The sequence below is a fragment of the Balaenoptera physalus genome (genome assembly GCF_965194825.1).
Source record: "Balaenoptera physalus genome assembly, chromosome: 14".
Lineage (NCBI taxonomy): Eukaryota > Metazoa > Chordata > Mammalia > Artiodactyla > Balaenopteridae > Balaenoptera > Balaenoptera physalus.
In genome coordinates, this window is record NC_138893.1 from 62,238,830 (window position 1) to 62,255,745 (window position 16,916).

The 16,916-nt window shown below is 39.2% G+C and overlaps 1 protein-coding gene across 5 annotated transcripts in view; it reads right to left on the reverse strand.

The window, feature by feature from the left end:
• Positions 1–16,916, reverse strand: part of A1CF (APOBEC1 complementation factor) — an 87,230-nt gene that overhangs the window by 24,580 nt on the left and 45,734 nt on the right. For all 5 annotated transcript variants that reach the window (XM_082423720.1, XM_082423717.1, XM_082423721.1 and 2 more), the window contains 3 exons: positions 15,105–15,235; positions 9,867–10,105; positions 3,344–3,508 (listed from right to left, as the gene is read on the reverse strand). In XM_082423720.1, the coding sequence (XP_082279846.1) occupies positions 3,344–3,508; positions 9,867–10,105; positions 15,105–15,235 (535 nt within the window). The remainder of the gene's footprint in view (positions 1–3,343; positions 3,509–9,866; positions 10,106–15,104; positions 15,236–16,916) is intronic.

Consider the following 16,916-nt stretch of genomic DNA (forward strand, 5'->3'; position numbering starts at 1 on the left):
TGATTGATCCTCATTGGCAGAAGGTGAGGCAATAAAATATCAGTGGTCATCTCTAAGACTCATAATGCAGAGAACTGGAAAACAGTTACTCTGTTCATTACCAACTTGTCAGAGACACATCAATTACCTGAAGACAAACACATCCGCAATCCCAAGGGGAGACTTTCAGAGGGTCATGGTTCCCAAAGTGTGGTCCCCAGACCTGCAGTATCAGCTTCACCTAGAACTTAATGGAAATGCAAGTGCTTGGGCCCCACCCCAGACGTACTGAAAGTGAAACTCAGGGGGCAGGGCCAGCAATCTGTTTTAACAAGCCCTCCAGGTGATTCTGAAAGTAAACCCCTTTAGGAAAATCAGATTTTATAGAATGACTATAACTGGAATTTCAGCAGATGCCCTTAGGCTACACTGGGGAAGAACATACATTTTCAGGCCCCAGTTTTTGTTCTGATTGTCGTTTATTTCTCTGAGTACCGACATAATATTTTCAGGTTAATCAGGGTTAAAATAATACATTGATAAATATTTGCAGGGAATATTCAGGATCCTCCGAGGGATCCAAACTTTCAATAGAATTTTTAAAGAGTTATTTTTCTGTTTCTCAAATTTTTCTAGGTAAGTATAAACACATCCTTTCCACTGGAAAAGAAACTGGTTAGCTCTGACTTTTTTTTTTTCCCCAATACAGCAGATGTCTGCTAGTAGCCCACCCTTTGCAATTCATTTTCTTTTGCAGAGTGCCAAGAAACAGCCACACATCGTTATGGAGCCCTGAGAATTGTCCCACCAGCCTCAGAGAGAGAGAGAGAGGGAGAAACACACCTGGCATTTATTATTTTCATTATAATTAAAAGGGCCTGGACACTTGTCTCTCTTCAACACACAGACTGGGAAAGCTGACAGCCAGTGACTGTGAAAGGAAACAGCCTTTTAGTAGTTTCTCATTCCAGCCTTTCCCCCCTAAAAAGAGTAATTTTTTTAAACATCTTTATTGTAGTATAATTGCTTTACAATGTTGTGTTAGTTTCTGCTGCATAACAAAGTGAATCACCTATATGTATACATATATCCCCATATCCCCTCCCTCTTGCATCTCCCTCCCACCCTCCTTATCCCACCCCTCTAGGTGGTCACAAAGCACCGAGCTGATCTCCCTGTGCTATGCAGCTGCTTCCCACTAGCTATCTGTTTTACATTTGGTAGTGTATATATGTCCATGCCACTCTCTCAGTTTGTCCCAACTTACCCTTCCCCCATCCCCGGTGTCCTCCAGTCCATTCTCTACGTCCGTGTCTTTATTCCTGTCCTGTCCCTAGGTTCATCAGATCCATTTTTTTTAGATTCCATATATATGTGTTAGCATACAGTATTTGTTTTTCTCTTTCTGACTTACTTCAAGGAGTAATGTTTTAATTACATAAAAATAAGAAGTATTATTCACTATGGGAAGGAAGAAAATCAATTTAAAGTCATGGTGGAGCAATGCTTATACATTCACAGTTCAGTTCTTATGCTCATAACTGCATCAACTTTCAGATCTCCAACTATACGTCACTTCTCCTAACCATGAGTCTTCTCTGCACCTCGGGAGTTAGGCTGCCATTGCTGTTATTCTTCTGGAGCATCTTAAACTCCTTCCACACACACATCATACCTGTTAGCTCCTCCCACTGTGCCTGGCACCCATGAGCTACTGAAGCAATGACAGGTGAATGAATGAGTGAGTGAATGGAATAAGCACAGAGCACGGGGTCCTAGAGTTGTTAAGAACATGCTGTTAACCAGACTTGGATTCAAGTCCGGAATCTGCCACTTGCTGGTTGTATGCTGGTTGTATGACCCTGGGCAAGCTACTTATCTGCTCTGGGTCCTGGTTTTCTTATCTTTAAAATAATGGAAGTAGTAAGGTACCCTACATCATAGCGTTGTTGAGCCACACCGTTATACTAAAGTAGCAGGGAAGGCAGAGTTCCTGAAGGCTGGAAAAAGACATATCTCTGATGAATCTTTAAAAAGGGAGAAATGATAACCTTACTAATTACCTTTAGAATGAATTATCAATTTATTCTATTATAACTGACAGAGCAACCAGAGTTGGAAACAGGCAACATGACTATGTGAAGTGAATATCCTCAGGCAGTTTTAAGATGATGGCATCATGGCCCATGCTTATCAACAATCTAGAGAGTTACTGCCTGAGAAATTCTCATTTATGGAAACATGTCACCACGGTGATAAACTTAGACTAATATGCTCCAAAGCATGCTAATACCACAAGATGATCTGCCAAAAAATGGGATCCATGGTCCCCAAATTGGGGAGTGAGTTATCCTACAACTCTTCTTTTGGAGACTTTCAAAGCAAATTAGAAGGTGAAGGACTCTGATAAGTCCCACAAGCAAACAAACCTTTAATTCTGCTGAATCTGGTGTTAACAAACTTATTTGACCATGGACCTCTTTTATCAGTAACATCTACTAAGAGTTTATAGAATTAATGTTATGCAGAACTGGCTTTAGGAAATGCTTGTCTGGACATTGTTTCATAAAATGCTTTACTTGTCTCAGTGTTGCAGTTTCTATATGAGAAAAAAAGAGATAGGGAGTCGATCTCATGGTTTAAAATTGGTAATGAAAAGTATTGACAAAATGAACAGTAATTATTCTTCTCCACCTTCGTTTTTGCTTTCTCTTCACCCAAATTAGTTTCCTAGAACAAATTGTCACCTCCTTACTTATGTACCTAAAGTCACAATCATATTCCATTAGACCAGCGGTTCTCAACTGGGGGCAATTTGCCTTCCCAGGCACAAAAATGTCTTGAGACATTTTTGGTTACAAAAATTACAAAATTATAAAAATGTCTAGAGACATTTTTTGTTATTACACCATGGACTGCACAGGACAGACCCCCACAGCCAAGAATTATCTGGCCAAAAATGTCAAGAATACTGAGGTTGAGAAACCTGCATTAGATCTATAGTTATGGCCATGCATTCATTAACACAGTTAATATTTATTGAGCATCTACTAAGTCCCAGGCACACAGACAGGAGCTGAGGAGACAATAGAAACAAAAAGAACTCATGGAATTTATAGTTTAATGAAGGAAATATGTATTCATTAAGTAATCATACAGAAACATGTACAATTATAATATCGATAAATGTTACAGGACCTTAGGTCCCTATTTTCTAATCCAAAGGTAGGAATATAGTTTTAATAGTCTATGCAATTATGAGAATAAGTGAAAGCTATCTTATTTAAAGATACAGGAGGTCATCACAAGCATAAGTGTTTTTAAAGTATGTTTTGAAAAAGTAATCTTGTCTGGTATGTCCTACCTGGTTTAATATTGTTGAATTCTTTCTCAATCATCTCTTCAGAGGTAGACAGCATTAGGTTTCTTACATACAGGATTTTCACGGAAGACATTGTGTCTTCATCAACTTCTACTTCTGGTTCTGCCCAGTCTACTGCAATAGGATGTCCCCATAACTGAATTCTTCCTGTTGAGAAGGATCACAAGTACAATTATATAGAAATTAGGACATCATCTCAGTTCATACTAATGGACTTTTAAATTGAACTTTGAGGTCTTGATTGAGCAAGAAGACTAATATTAAAAGAGGTGATTATTGATTTTAAGAGACATTTCAAATAAGACCTGGCTAGAAGGGAGTTCTGTATGACAAGTGGCTTATTATAATGATAGGGTATAAACAGAACTAGAACTTGGTTTGAAATGAAACAGAAATGAGGCAGCAGTGGTCACGTTTGGGTCCTAGTTCTCACAGGGTGAAGGTAGTCATTGGAGATGGCAAAAACGGAAGAAAGGAAAAGAATGGATTTAGAGCTCAGACATAGAGTCTGGCTTCCTGAAGCATTAGAAAGGTCATTAGGAAGTCTATCTGCTGCGGTTGGAATCTGTGTGACTAGGTGCCACCACTGAGCTGTCCAAAAATGGTGCATGTGAAGGGTGGGTAGGGCTCAGGTACCCCTAGTTTGTTTTCGGTCACTTACACTCGGTCAGAGCTCTGATCAACTATATTCCCTCCTAATTCTTGCTTTGTCAGAACATAGACAACTCAGAAATCTGGAGAAAAAGTTATTATTATTTTCCAAATTAAGACAAAGAGCAGTGAAGAGTCTATGATGGGAAATTGAACTCATCTTGAAAGGGTAGCTGTTGTCCGTGACTACATATATATTTGTATTCCTATATAACTGCAATTTATTGAGTGTCTTGCACTCTACTGTGTGTTTCCCATATTCTCTCAGTTCCTTCTCACAGTAACTCTGTGGGGAGGGGAATGACTTTCCCAATTTTACAGAAGAGGAAATGAGCTTTTGAGAGGATACCTTACCCAGATCTATTTCACTTCTCCACTGCTCCCTTTTGTTTTTTGTTACTCAACCCCTGTACCCCTACATAGTACAGATCCATGTTGAAGTGATGAGAGGAGGGTGAGGGTCAACTCAATTTCTAAATTTGATTGGAAATGTTTATTTTTTTTGGTTTTGGAACAAGTTATATCCTGGAAGCAATAAAAAGTGTGAGAGAACAAAATCAGAAATTCTCAGTATTGGTAAGGGTTTACTTGTTTAATTATTACACAAGAGGTAAATATTTTTAATCAAAATGCATCTTTTTATTCCTTAAAAAACAGTCAGTGAAAGCATCTGTGGCACTGACATTCTAAAACTCAAACAAAGGATAGACGCATCCTAATGAGTTAGTGAATCCCAGTGAGTTAGCGGGAGGCTGGCTCCTGCTATCCCAGTTGGCTGGCTACCTTGTTCTGCCTTGCAGCCCAGAGGATAGTTTTCTCCATCACTCTCTTTTCCCCCTCCCTTCCACTCCCCTTCTACATCTCCTTTCCTTTTTCTTCCATTCCCTTCCTTTCTATGCTTTACACAGACTTTGCTAAGGGTCTTAGCCCCAAAACCCTAAGGCTCCCAGGTGACTCTGGTTTCTGTAGCTCAGTGGTTCTCAATCTTGGCCCCGTAGTAGAAGAGCTTACAAAAATATGGGCTCCACTGGGTGTGCTGGACTCAGGTCCTTTCTACCTGCAAGAATAGACTGTTAAATATTCAGAATTTTGTGAGTCAATTGATGTCACCTTGGTGGTTTGAAGTGAGCCACAGTGGGAGTGTCAACAGTATGGAAATCCAAAAATATTACAAATCAGTGCTTTTGATTTTTCCCTGGGAATTGGCTCATCGCTGACCTCTGGACCCTCTTTTCCATTTCTGATTTAAGTGGTCTAGGCCTCAGGATTTTGAAAAGCACCTCAGTTAATTCAGCCAAAATTGAGAACACGGTTCTAGCCCATTGGCTTTTGCCTTCCCAGACTGGGACCACGGTAAGTCATTCACAGGCTTGAAGATGTGGAAAAGGTTAAAGTGGATAGAAGTGAGAGGAGGTGCAGGGAGCAGCAATTTCCATAAACATCCCTGTGAAAGGCAGTGTTGGAAAGTGATTTGTGAACTTGAGCTTTGAAGTCAGACAAGTTCAAATATCAGATTAATGATCCTGGCTAGGAAACAACCTTTCTAAGCATCAGTTTCCTCATCTGTAAAATTGGGATAATAAAAGTACTTGCTTCTCAGGGTTGTTGTGAAGACAAAAGAAGGTGATGCATTAATGCATATATGAGGAATCTAGGAAAATGCTACAGATGAACCTATATGCAACGCAGAAATAGAGACATAGACGTAGAGCACAAATGTATGGACACAAAGCAGGGAAAGGGGTGGGGAATGAACTGGGAGATTGGGATTGACATATATACACTACTATGTGTAAAACAGATAACTAATGAGAACCTACTGTACAGCACAGGGAACTCTACTCAGTGCTCAGTGGTGATCTAAATGGGAAGGAAATCCAAAAAGGAGGGGATATATGTGTACATATAGCTAATTCACTTTGCTGTACAGCAGAAACTAACACAACATTGTAAAGCAACTATACGGCAATAAAAATTTTAAAAAACCCACCTATTTAAAACTTAAAAAAAAAAAGAAGGGACTTAATTTATTGCTTTTAAATGATAATTCAATAACGTACATTCCTCTTGAGTATTTTTGATCTATTTTTGGGGATATATAGTTTCCTCAGAATATACATTCTTTGTGTCCAATGTGAATAGTGTCACTCACTCAAATTAGGTATGATTTTTTTTAGAACCTTGTCATTTAGAAGAAAGCAAAGTACATTGTAGACGCTTAATAAATGTTTCCCAGGTGTTCCTATTTACTTCCCATGCAGGTGAGTGGCTAGTGTCATTAGTTGATAGATTTAGCAGTGGATCACAAAATTTGGCTACACAACAGAATTATCTGGAAAACTTAAAACATCAGTGCTCCAACGCCGCCCCCCAGAGAAGCAGATTCAATTGGTTAGAGGTTGATTTGGGCACTGGTATTGTTTAAAAACCTCCTCAGATAATTCAAATTTGTAGCCCACCATGGACCACCCTTGATTTAGATGATCAGATCTCAACCTTGTGGTCTCAGGGGCAGTTGCATCCTGGGAACTTGTTATAAATGCAAATGATCAGACCCCATACCACACCTACTGAATCAGGAACTCTGGGGTTGGGGGCCCCAGCAATCTGTGCCTTAACGAGCCCTCCAGGTGATTCTGATGGAGGCTAAAATTGCAAACCACTGTTGGAACTTTTTTTCAGAGTATCCTTAGAATGCTTTGATAATGCCTGAACTGGATGCATCAACTTTGTTCTACCTACACCTCAGTAAAGATGCAATGTCAAGAGGGAGCTTCCACTGAGGAGGTAGGTGGTGGGAGGCAGTATACCACTTTAGACCACAATTTTCTCTCTGTCTTCAAGTCTGGATCAATTAAGAAGGAAAAGCTTCTTGTGGTCCTTGCTTACCACGTTTCTTAAAGCTCTGCTTGTTCTTTCAAACTGGGGTCTCCAGAGGATTGCCCATTACTGAAATCCTGTGTTGTTGTTTAATCTATGGTGAGGTCATAAGTAGATGTCCAAATGGGTAATAGATTTTACTCTCAGGCTTCAGTAGAAAGGAAGCAGTTTGCTCTGGCTGGCTTATTCACCGCCTCTTGTTATTCTGCTGATGAGGCAGTCTGACTAAACTCCAGTGGACTGAAACTCAACCAGCTGAGGCCAACTTAAAGGGCAACAAGCAAAGGGGGGAGAGGGGTCTGCCTCCAATCATCATGAGGATGAGAAAATGCCTGGGGAGAGTGAGGCAGCCTATATATTGCTGCGTCCTGGCCAGAGAATCCATAGGGAAAACTCAGGATCTTGGGTGGAAGCATAACACAGTGCTTGAGAATTCTTGCCGCCTAGCTGCTCAGCCTTGCCCGGCCTAGTCAGTTCAACTCAGGTAAAGACAAGCTCTTTCTGTGGGTCAATGTGCTGTTTTCTTTGAAGAAGGGAAGCTGACGGGAAGTTTTATTTCCCTAGGAACACTGATTGTCTGGCTGCTGAAAACTCTTTCTCCCATTTTGGACCCTCTTTCACTGTCATCCACCCCCGTCCCCCAAATGATTGTACATATCTGTTTTCACAGGTAATGAAGGAGGAAAATGATTAATGTGGGATGGAATAGTGGAAGCTGGTTTCTCAATGAAGTGGTGGTTAACCTGGGGCTTTGAATGCCATGAGTCAGTAGAGACGGGGAGGGGCAGGTCATTCTAGTAGGGGATACAGCATTCAAAATAAAGGATACAAAAAACGAGCATGGTGTTGTCTAGGACACTGAGTTTGTCCTGATAGAAAGGAGGGTGTTTATTGTGAAAAAGAAGGTCCAAATTATGTTTGAAAAGAACTGGGGCCCCGAGTCAAAGGCCTTAAATGACAAGTTCAGAGGTTTATGCTTTATCTCATATGCAGCAGCAAGTTGGTGAATATTTTTGAACTAATGAGTGAGTGACATCATTCAGCCTCTTAACAAGGAGAGATTGAATTCCTACTATTTGGAAGAACTTGTAGAAATGATGATATGTTATTTTAGGAACACTACTCTGGTGGTAATGTTTAGGATGGAGTAGGCGGGGGAGGTGGGGGGCTGGGGGCATCAAGGAGAAAGCAGAGCTGGGAGAATACTTAGGAGACCTTGGAAAAAAAAGAATCGAAGTTTGGGAATATATGTGTTTAGCCTACAGTGATGGCCTGAGAACAAGATAGATATGAGGCACTTATCGAAAGCAGAATTGTTGATGTTGAAGAGGACAGCAAAATATTAAGTTCAGGTCACTGAGAGGCTAGGTAAGCGGCATGAGGAGTTTTAGTGATTCTATGCACCTGTGAGTCAGGTGACTTGACCACTGCGTAGTGAAGATGTGGTGAATGGAAGCTTCCCCATTAAAAATATCCACCTCAGATCAAAACATTTTTACTGTTAAAATTTTAAATATTGATTTCATCTTCTTTAGTCTTTGCAAAATTTCTCTTTCCTATGTTTTATAACAATACTATTACACATGTATAAAATATATTAATAATATTATATTGAATATAAAAAATGTCCACCTCTCAATAGATTTAGCAATTTTGGGGGATATCTCATATTTTTTCACTTTAAGCTGCCTTCATGAAAATATTATTAAAACATATTCCCCGGGGCTTCCCTGGTGGCGTAGTGGTTGAGAATCTGCCTGCCAGTGCAGGGGACGCGGGTTCAAGCCCTGGTCTGGGAGGATCCCACATGCCGCGGAGCAACTAGGCCCGTGAGCCACAACTACTGAGCCTGCGCGTCTGGAGCCTGTGCTCCGCAACAAGAGAGGCCGTGATAGTGAGAGGCCTGCGCACCGCGATGAAGAGTGGCCCCCACTTGCCGCAACTAGAGAAAGCCCTCGCACAGAAACGAAGACCCAGCACAGCCATAAATAAATAAATAAAAATAAATTAATAATTAAAAAACAAAAAAACAAAAAAAACATATTCCCCAAGCTCAGAAGCCATCTTTCAATTTTGAAAATTTCTGGAGGGCTAATCCTATTGGTTTTATTTTTAAAAATAAAAATAAATGTAGGTGTTTTGGTTGCTGTTTTGCTTTGTTTTAGATTCTGGTAACTTCCACAGTACTTAAGAGAATCCTTGATTCCAACGTGTTCAATATGCCATTCTTGAAATACTTATCATTTTAATATTACTTCATTTTAATACCTTTGTGTAAGTTTGGCAAATATTTTATAACAAGCACAGGACTTTCAACAATTTTTCCTAAGTTGATCTTAGTGGGGCAGTGTCTTGGTGGCGTCTTGTAAACCCAGGAATTTATGGTTGTTGACCAAATAGGACCTACCTCGTGGCTGTAGCATCTAACTAAGGTGTCTTTCTATGGAAAGTTATTATTTCTATTCCCTAAAATTAGACAGAAATTATTAGACACTAGGGAGTCATATAAAATTATGTCATTTTAATTGTCATTGGGATAATGTATCACTTGCATATTTATTATTTCTACATTATAATGGATAACATATACCCTATTTCTAATAAGCCTGATAACAAAAACTATATACAAAGATAACTGTTGACTGATAAATTTACTTTTAAGGAGATTCTTCAGTTTAAAGATTCAGTATAGGGTTGCTATAACTTCAAGTTCTGGACTTCTCCTGTGCAGTGTACATTGGATTTAATGCACAAAGTGAATAGTTTTCAGAACCCAATCTGTGAAAACTTCAGGGAACTGAATCAACTGTGAGATAAATAAGAAGGACCAAGAGTTTACAAAATGTAACATAACCAGAGATAAAGAGCAAAAAAAAACGAACAACAGGCGTTTGTTTCCTTTGCTAAGGAGGACAGCAGCCTGAGGCACGCAGGACGGAGTGGAGAAGTCTCCTCTTTGAGGAGGGGGCCTAACCTGGCAGAAGCTTCCTCCGGGCCATGGCAGCTGCCCGATGATTCTCATACTCCACGAAGGCAAAGCCCCGGTTTTTGGTTTTATCTGCAGCACTTGGGTAGACAATGACATCCACAACTCCTTCGGTGACCTTTTTCATCTCTGATAAGATTTCTTCTCTCTTTTTGGTTTTTGGGATTCCCCCAACAAATAATCGACAGTTGTCCACGCTGGCACAGACCCCTAACAGACGCCCATTTCTGCAAAAACAGCAGGCATTTTGATTGGTGAGAGTCTCTGCTCGATTAAGGTTTAAGACGGAAAATGAAAATATATATTGAAATTGAAATGGAAAATATCAGGCCCGGGACCTGATATGGCCTGTGGATATGGAACGTTTGGTCGTCTTAGTGTTTAAACTGGTTTTGGAAAGTTGTAGCTGCTTTTGAGAAACTGGAAGTTCTGTCAACCTTGGCTCTGCATTTTTAAAGAAAAAAAAATATTTGAAACTGAGTTGCGTCTGCTGTCTTTAGAGTATATGTAGATTCACTAGTTATTGTGACTCCTCGACAATCCCTAATACATCATCAATCCTGAGGTCTTTACACCTGGCTCAGTGTACTCTTGTATCCTGCCCTGGAGGTATCTGAGGTTGCAACCCCTGGTGCTCCCTTTTTTTCCAACCAAATAGAGAAGCTATTGTGACATGATCACTATTAAAGATAGTCCCTTATACAGAACAGAGTTTCACATATTATTTGGCCGACACAAGGAACCCGTGAGATGGGCAGAATAGGTATTGTTTCCATTTTACAGTTGAAGAGCTTGAGACTCCAAGATCTTAAGTGACTTGCTTAAGATTTTGTAGATTTTGAGAGTTAAAATTGGCCTCTGGATTCAGTTTAATCCCTGTTTCTTCCACTGTGCAGTGTTGCATATCAGCCAGTTGGTGGATACCTTCATTGGCAAGGTGTAGGTTGGTTCAACTTTTCCGGGGGACATGTGGGAAAATGTATCAAAAGTCTTAAGTGTGCGTAACCTTTGGCCAAATAATGCCCCTCTAGGGGAGTGTCCTTAGAAATAAAGATGAGCATCAGCATTTTTGTATAAGGTTATTCACTGCTACTGTTTAAAATAGCTCCCAAATTGGAAATGAGCAAAATAGTCCATCATGCAGGACTGGTTTAATGTATCTCAGCTGAGATCACTGACTCTGGGGCTGGACATTTCCTCATTGTATACCGTGGTATGTTTGTTATCCCTGGTTCTTGACCACTAAATGCCAAAAGCCACCTGTTAGATCATCCAAGAATGCCTCTTCATCTTTCTCCATGTCCCTTAGGGGGACGATATTGCTTCTGGCTGAGATGCACTGGTATAGAGAAGATGAGCGTTCATAACATAGAATGCTCTGTGGTCAATAAACATAGTAACATAGGAGAGTAAACATAGTAACATAGGAGAGTATTTGATGGTTGAAAATACCAGTTCACACTATGCTGCTGGGTTAAAAAAAAAAAAAAAAAAAAGACTGTAAAATGAGTATATGAAAAAGCCATTTTGATTAAAACTATAGAAAATCTAGAAAGACTATAAAAATTCAACATAGTGATTCTCTTTAGGCAATAGGGTAATGAAGGAATGGTTTGAACTTTTATTACTGTTTTTTGGCTGTTTTTGTGTGTTGTGTGTTAGGCCATGTGACTTTTGTAATAACTCAAAGTTATTAAAAATGGGTAAAGTTCCCTTAACGGAAGCCACTCATTCCTCCTGAGTAAACAGTGCTCAGCCAGGTGAGTGGGAGATTGCTCTGATTCCTTGGAAGTAGTGGCTCTCAGCTGTGTGGCAGGTGTCCTCGCCCAGGCTGAGCTCTGTCCTAGTTGTCCTCTATGCTTTGTTGAAGAACCAGGGACCACATATCAGACATGTAACAGGTCCAGCTCCATTTGTTGAACATTGTCCTAACAATGTGTTTTTTCTGGGGGGAGGGAAGGGTCGATAAAGTGATCTTTCAGGGTTTTTTCTTTTTTTTCTTTTTTAACTTAAGCCTTTTGTTCCAAGATATTATTTATTTAGAAATTATATTTTTGATCATTCGGGGGCCAGTCAGTTACCAGTAGGGGGAGCCCGGAGTCTCCATATCCTGTTTTTAAATCTGTGTGATTTGTCAGGCACCTTTCCCAGAATTGCTTGGAGACGAAAAACTCTCTCTCCAAAGCTGAGGGCACGACTTTAACGTCGCCAGAAGCCAGGCATTTAGAGGATGCTCAGTGGATATTTGATGACGAGGAGGACGATATGACACCTGTGGGTCTTTTCTGGATAAGAACCTTATCTATCCCTTCAGAGACAGTGGCTAAAAACAAACCAAAGATTTGTAACAAGGAGAGGTAACAAACCAACCTCTTCTCTACAAGAAAGGTTCTCTCTCTGACAACATCCAAGGCAGAGTGGAAGTAGGTGAGGTTGGCCCTGGGGTGTCTATTCTGCTATTTCACGTTCCATTTATCCTGCTCATTAAAATTAAAAGTCACTCTGTGCCATCACCTTGCTTCTGGCATCCAACCTGAACTTTAACTGGAATTTTGGCCACCAACTTTCTCTTTCCAAATGCTTTGTCATATTTTTCCTCTTCCTTTTCTGCACCTTCCTGCCATCATCGTAACCATCAGCAAACATTTATAGAGCATCTGATATGTGTCAGGCACTGAGCTTTACATGCATTATCTCCTTTATTTTTCATAATCCCCCCCATGAGGTAGGCATATTTTGTCTCTATTTTATAGATGAAGACATTGAAATTCACAGAAGATACTGTTATTTTTTAATGGATTGTGTTCATTGTTCATACCCCGTCTATTTTCAAAAAGTATTGACAGGCTCCAGTGTGTAACAATATATTAAGTAGATACAGCAAACTTTGTTGATTCCCTACCAGAGCCAATTCTACATCCATCTCAACTTAAAAGCTATTTTGAGAATAACCTTTGCTATTAAGATGTTTAGTTTCTATGAAAGACCAAGGAATGGAGAATCTTCTAATTCCTGAAAACATCACTAATATATCTTAATATAGCTTTTTATAGCCCTTTCTAAAATAATTTAGTATATATTATTTCATATGATGGATGCTTGGAATAACTCTGTGTGATCAGGTGATAGTATAAAACGGATGCTGAAAGAGGTCAAAGGATTTGTCCAAAGGAACCTGGGCTAGACCTCTGATCTCCTGATTCTCATACCAAAACATTTTCCATATATCAGAGCTCTTTTTGATCCATGGTGGCATGTGTGGAAGGGGAGCCTCCTTTATGTTTTTTCCAAGAATCTGTTCCAGAATCCAATCCTGGTACTGAATGACTAGGCTACTAGCAGTTGCCAAGTCCAATCAATCTTTTCATGGCTAAGGGGTTTAAGAAAAATGACCCAGTAGTTGGCTGACTACAGAATTACAAGGATAATGCAGGACTTATTTTGAGCCTATAGGAAGTGAGAGAAAACTAATGATAGGAAATCTACTCTCTCTGTATTCATTAAATTTAAGATTCCCTCAGTTTTAAAGTGCATCTCTGTTACAGGAAGAAAATATAGGTGAAAGACTGCATCTCAGAATTAATGAATGTGCTAATATGTAAGAGTTCTATCACTTATTGACCTATTAATATGTTCCAAACACTAAGCTAAACATATTGAAATCTTGATAACAACCCCATAATAAACCTATGAAATAAGTATTATTATTCCTACTTTATAGATGAGGAAATTGAGGCTCAGAGTGGTCAAGTCACTTTTTGGCACTCAGCTGAGGCCCATCTGACCCCAAGCTATTGCTTTTTCATCTAACACACTAATCTTTCTTCCACGTGGCCCTGGGCTTCCTTAAGAAAGGATTTATGGCAGTTCTCTCTGGTTTAGATTTTAGATCGTAGATAATTTCATGTATTGTCAATTTATAAAATTGTATAGGGTTATGTCCTGGAACATAAATACAATTTATAAATACAAAATATAAATTGTATAAATACAATTTATAAAATTGTATAGGGTTATGTCCTGGAACCCTCTGCTAATCCCATGGTTTCAAATATTGCCTATATTTGGTTGACCCCCAAATTTACGTTCCAATCGTGACCATTCTCCTGACCCCAATATCATACAATCAGCAACTCCCCTGGGACGTCTAATGTGCATCTCAAATGTAAATTGTCCCAAACAGAGCTCTTCATGTTTTCCTGTTATTCTCCCAGCCTTTTCCATCTCTATGACACTATCACATCCACACATACTTGGACCAAAATCCTAATTTTCTTCCCTGAATTATAAATCCACTCACACTCTAAATCCAATATTCAGCCAGTCTTGTCTATTCAACCTCCAAAATATATCACACATCTGACTTTTTACCACCTTTACCACTAACCCCTTATGCAAGCACCACCGTCTCCCGTCTAGTTCTAGACACAGCAGCGGCCTTTGAACTGCCTTCCCTCTTTCAGTCCTTACCCTGCTACAGTCCATTCTTCACTTAGTAGTCAGAGGAATGTTGTAAAAAAGCATGAATCTAATTAAAACCTCCTGTGATTTCCCCTTTTTATTAGAATAAAATCCAAATTCTTAATGATGAAATATAAGACTCTCCAACTGTATTGCCTTCAACCCTCTTCTCTTCACTCTTCCGAATGTTGGCTTTCTTTCTGTTCCTTTAACACATCATGCTTATTCTCATTTTGAGACCTTTGCACTTGCTGTTCTTTCTTTCTCTGAAATGATTTTCCTCCAGGTCTGACTGTCACGGCGGATTCTTTTCATTCAAGTCTCAGATCAAATTTTACTTTCCGGAAGCGTATTTTCTTAAATACATCAAGTTAAAGTAGCAACCTCCTCACACAACTACCCCATTTCCTGGTTTTTATTTTTTCAAACTCTTTTACATAATCTTATACATCCAATTGCTCACTATGAGTGTAGGAAAGTGTACCTTGATACTTCTAATGTTTTCAACAGTGTCCAGCACATATTTATGAAATGGATAAATGAATGAACTTTGCTTCTTTGAACATTTCACAGAACTTAGTCTGGCACCTTATATAGTGTTGGTTAAATAAACATTTCATTAAATTGATTTCCAAGAAAAAGAACTAACCTTTTATTTCTGATTTTGGCTATATTTTACATATACTATATTAGATAAACTTGATGGAAGAACAGATAAAGGTACATTGTCTGATTCACTTTTAATCTAGAAGAGATGGATCTTACCTAATTTCATAATTATTAAGTTGCTTGATTGCATTCTTGGCTTCTTGTTTATTTGAGAATGTTACAAATGCATATCCTCTATTGTTGCCATTAAAATCCATCATCATTCTCATTTCATAAATTTTACCAATCTACAAGTAATAAGAGAGAATTCATATTTATACATTTGTACTTCCAAATGAAAACACACACACACACGCATACACGTTTTCTGAAGTCTCTGCTGTGTTTGGCATTTGCATCCCATGTGTAATAGTTTGCATGTTTTCATGCTGGGTTCAGATCTGTTATCTGACTCATGGGCAAAGTCAGGATAAATAAAGAAAACATGTACAAGTGGCATTTCAGCCGGAGTTGCCAGAATGTATATTTTTGGCAGAGCAAGTGACCTTTCATCACACAATTATCTGGGGATTTATACAACATCTTAGGGACCAGAAAACACACTTGTCATCAGAAGTACAATTTCTTGATAGATTTGTCCTTGCCCTTTACATTGGCCTCTGAGGCCTCCGTAGTTTTTATCTTTACTTGGTCATAATCTACCAGTGATGTTTAAAACCAAAACCAAGAACACTCATTTGGAGCCTTGTGAAACTGACTTCTTACCTATCTTTTCCACCTACCATGATATAAAGGTGAACACAGAAGGTGTGTTTCAGAGGATGGTCCTGGGAGCCCTGTTTTCTCCATCTGTAGGCTGAAGGTAAATGCTAGTCTTAACACCACTGATCTAGGGCCAGCACCTCCATGGTAGCATTGAACTCACTCTATCCCTCTCACTGTAACTCCGCTGCTTTGCTTATATACTATTGCCTCCTGCTACCCCAACTCTTCTCTATAATCCAGACACAGTAATTCATTATTGCTGGCTGCTGTAAGACGGGTGGCCCACACAGATGTGAGGGACACGCGTGGGGAGAAGAGGCATCATTAAGCTACTTCTATTATGTCAGTGGTGTCTGACCCACAGGTCAGCCCCACGCCACCCCACGGTACTCAGTGATGGACACCTATTTTTTTCTGGGCTCATTAGGAAAGAGTTCAAGCATGTTTCATCTCTGCATTTCGAGTGTTTCTTGGTGCTCATTTTCATGTTCAGTATATAAGATTCTTACAGGATTAAGTCCTTGTAATTTATGCACATGCCAAGTGACGTTGTTTGTATAAAATTAAGAGTAGTTCTGAAACTGAGCTGAATTACACACACACACACACACACACACACACACACACACACACTCTGACTGATTTTGGCATTTAGGAAAAGAAATAGCTAAACTTTCATTAAATTTTCTAGGAATTTTAAACACCACTTGGTAAATTATTGAAAATGTTAATTTTGTATTTTTGCTTTAACTTTGGGTTTAGTAGCAAAATATCATTTGGAATTAAAACTGAGGAAATTTATTCCTTAATTATATAGTAACTTTGAAAAACCATGTTATTAATCTTGTTGATTGCATTCAAATTTGTAGAAGGAAATTTCATTCTGGATCAATATGTATGGGGACACGGTTGAGCCATGACATACACATTTTTTAATGTGAAAATCTTACACTTTATAAAACCATATTAACATTTCAAAGTTGAAGCAATATCTTATTTTAGACAGGTTGTTGTAGTGTTATTCTAGATTGATAGACCTGTTGAGTTTGCAGTAAGATGGCTATGCTAGTGGAGATGGGGGATTGAAATATAGATTAAAGAGTCATCAGCAATGGTAGTTTCAGCTGTCAGTAACAGGACAGAGCTGAGTCAAGGCAGTGATAATTAGGGGCCAATCACTAACAGCTGGGAAGGTTTTAACTT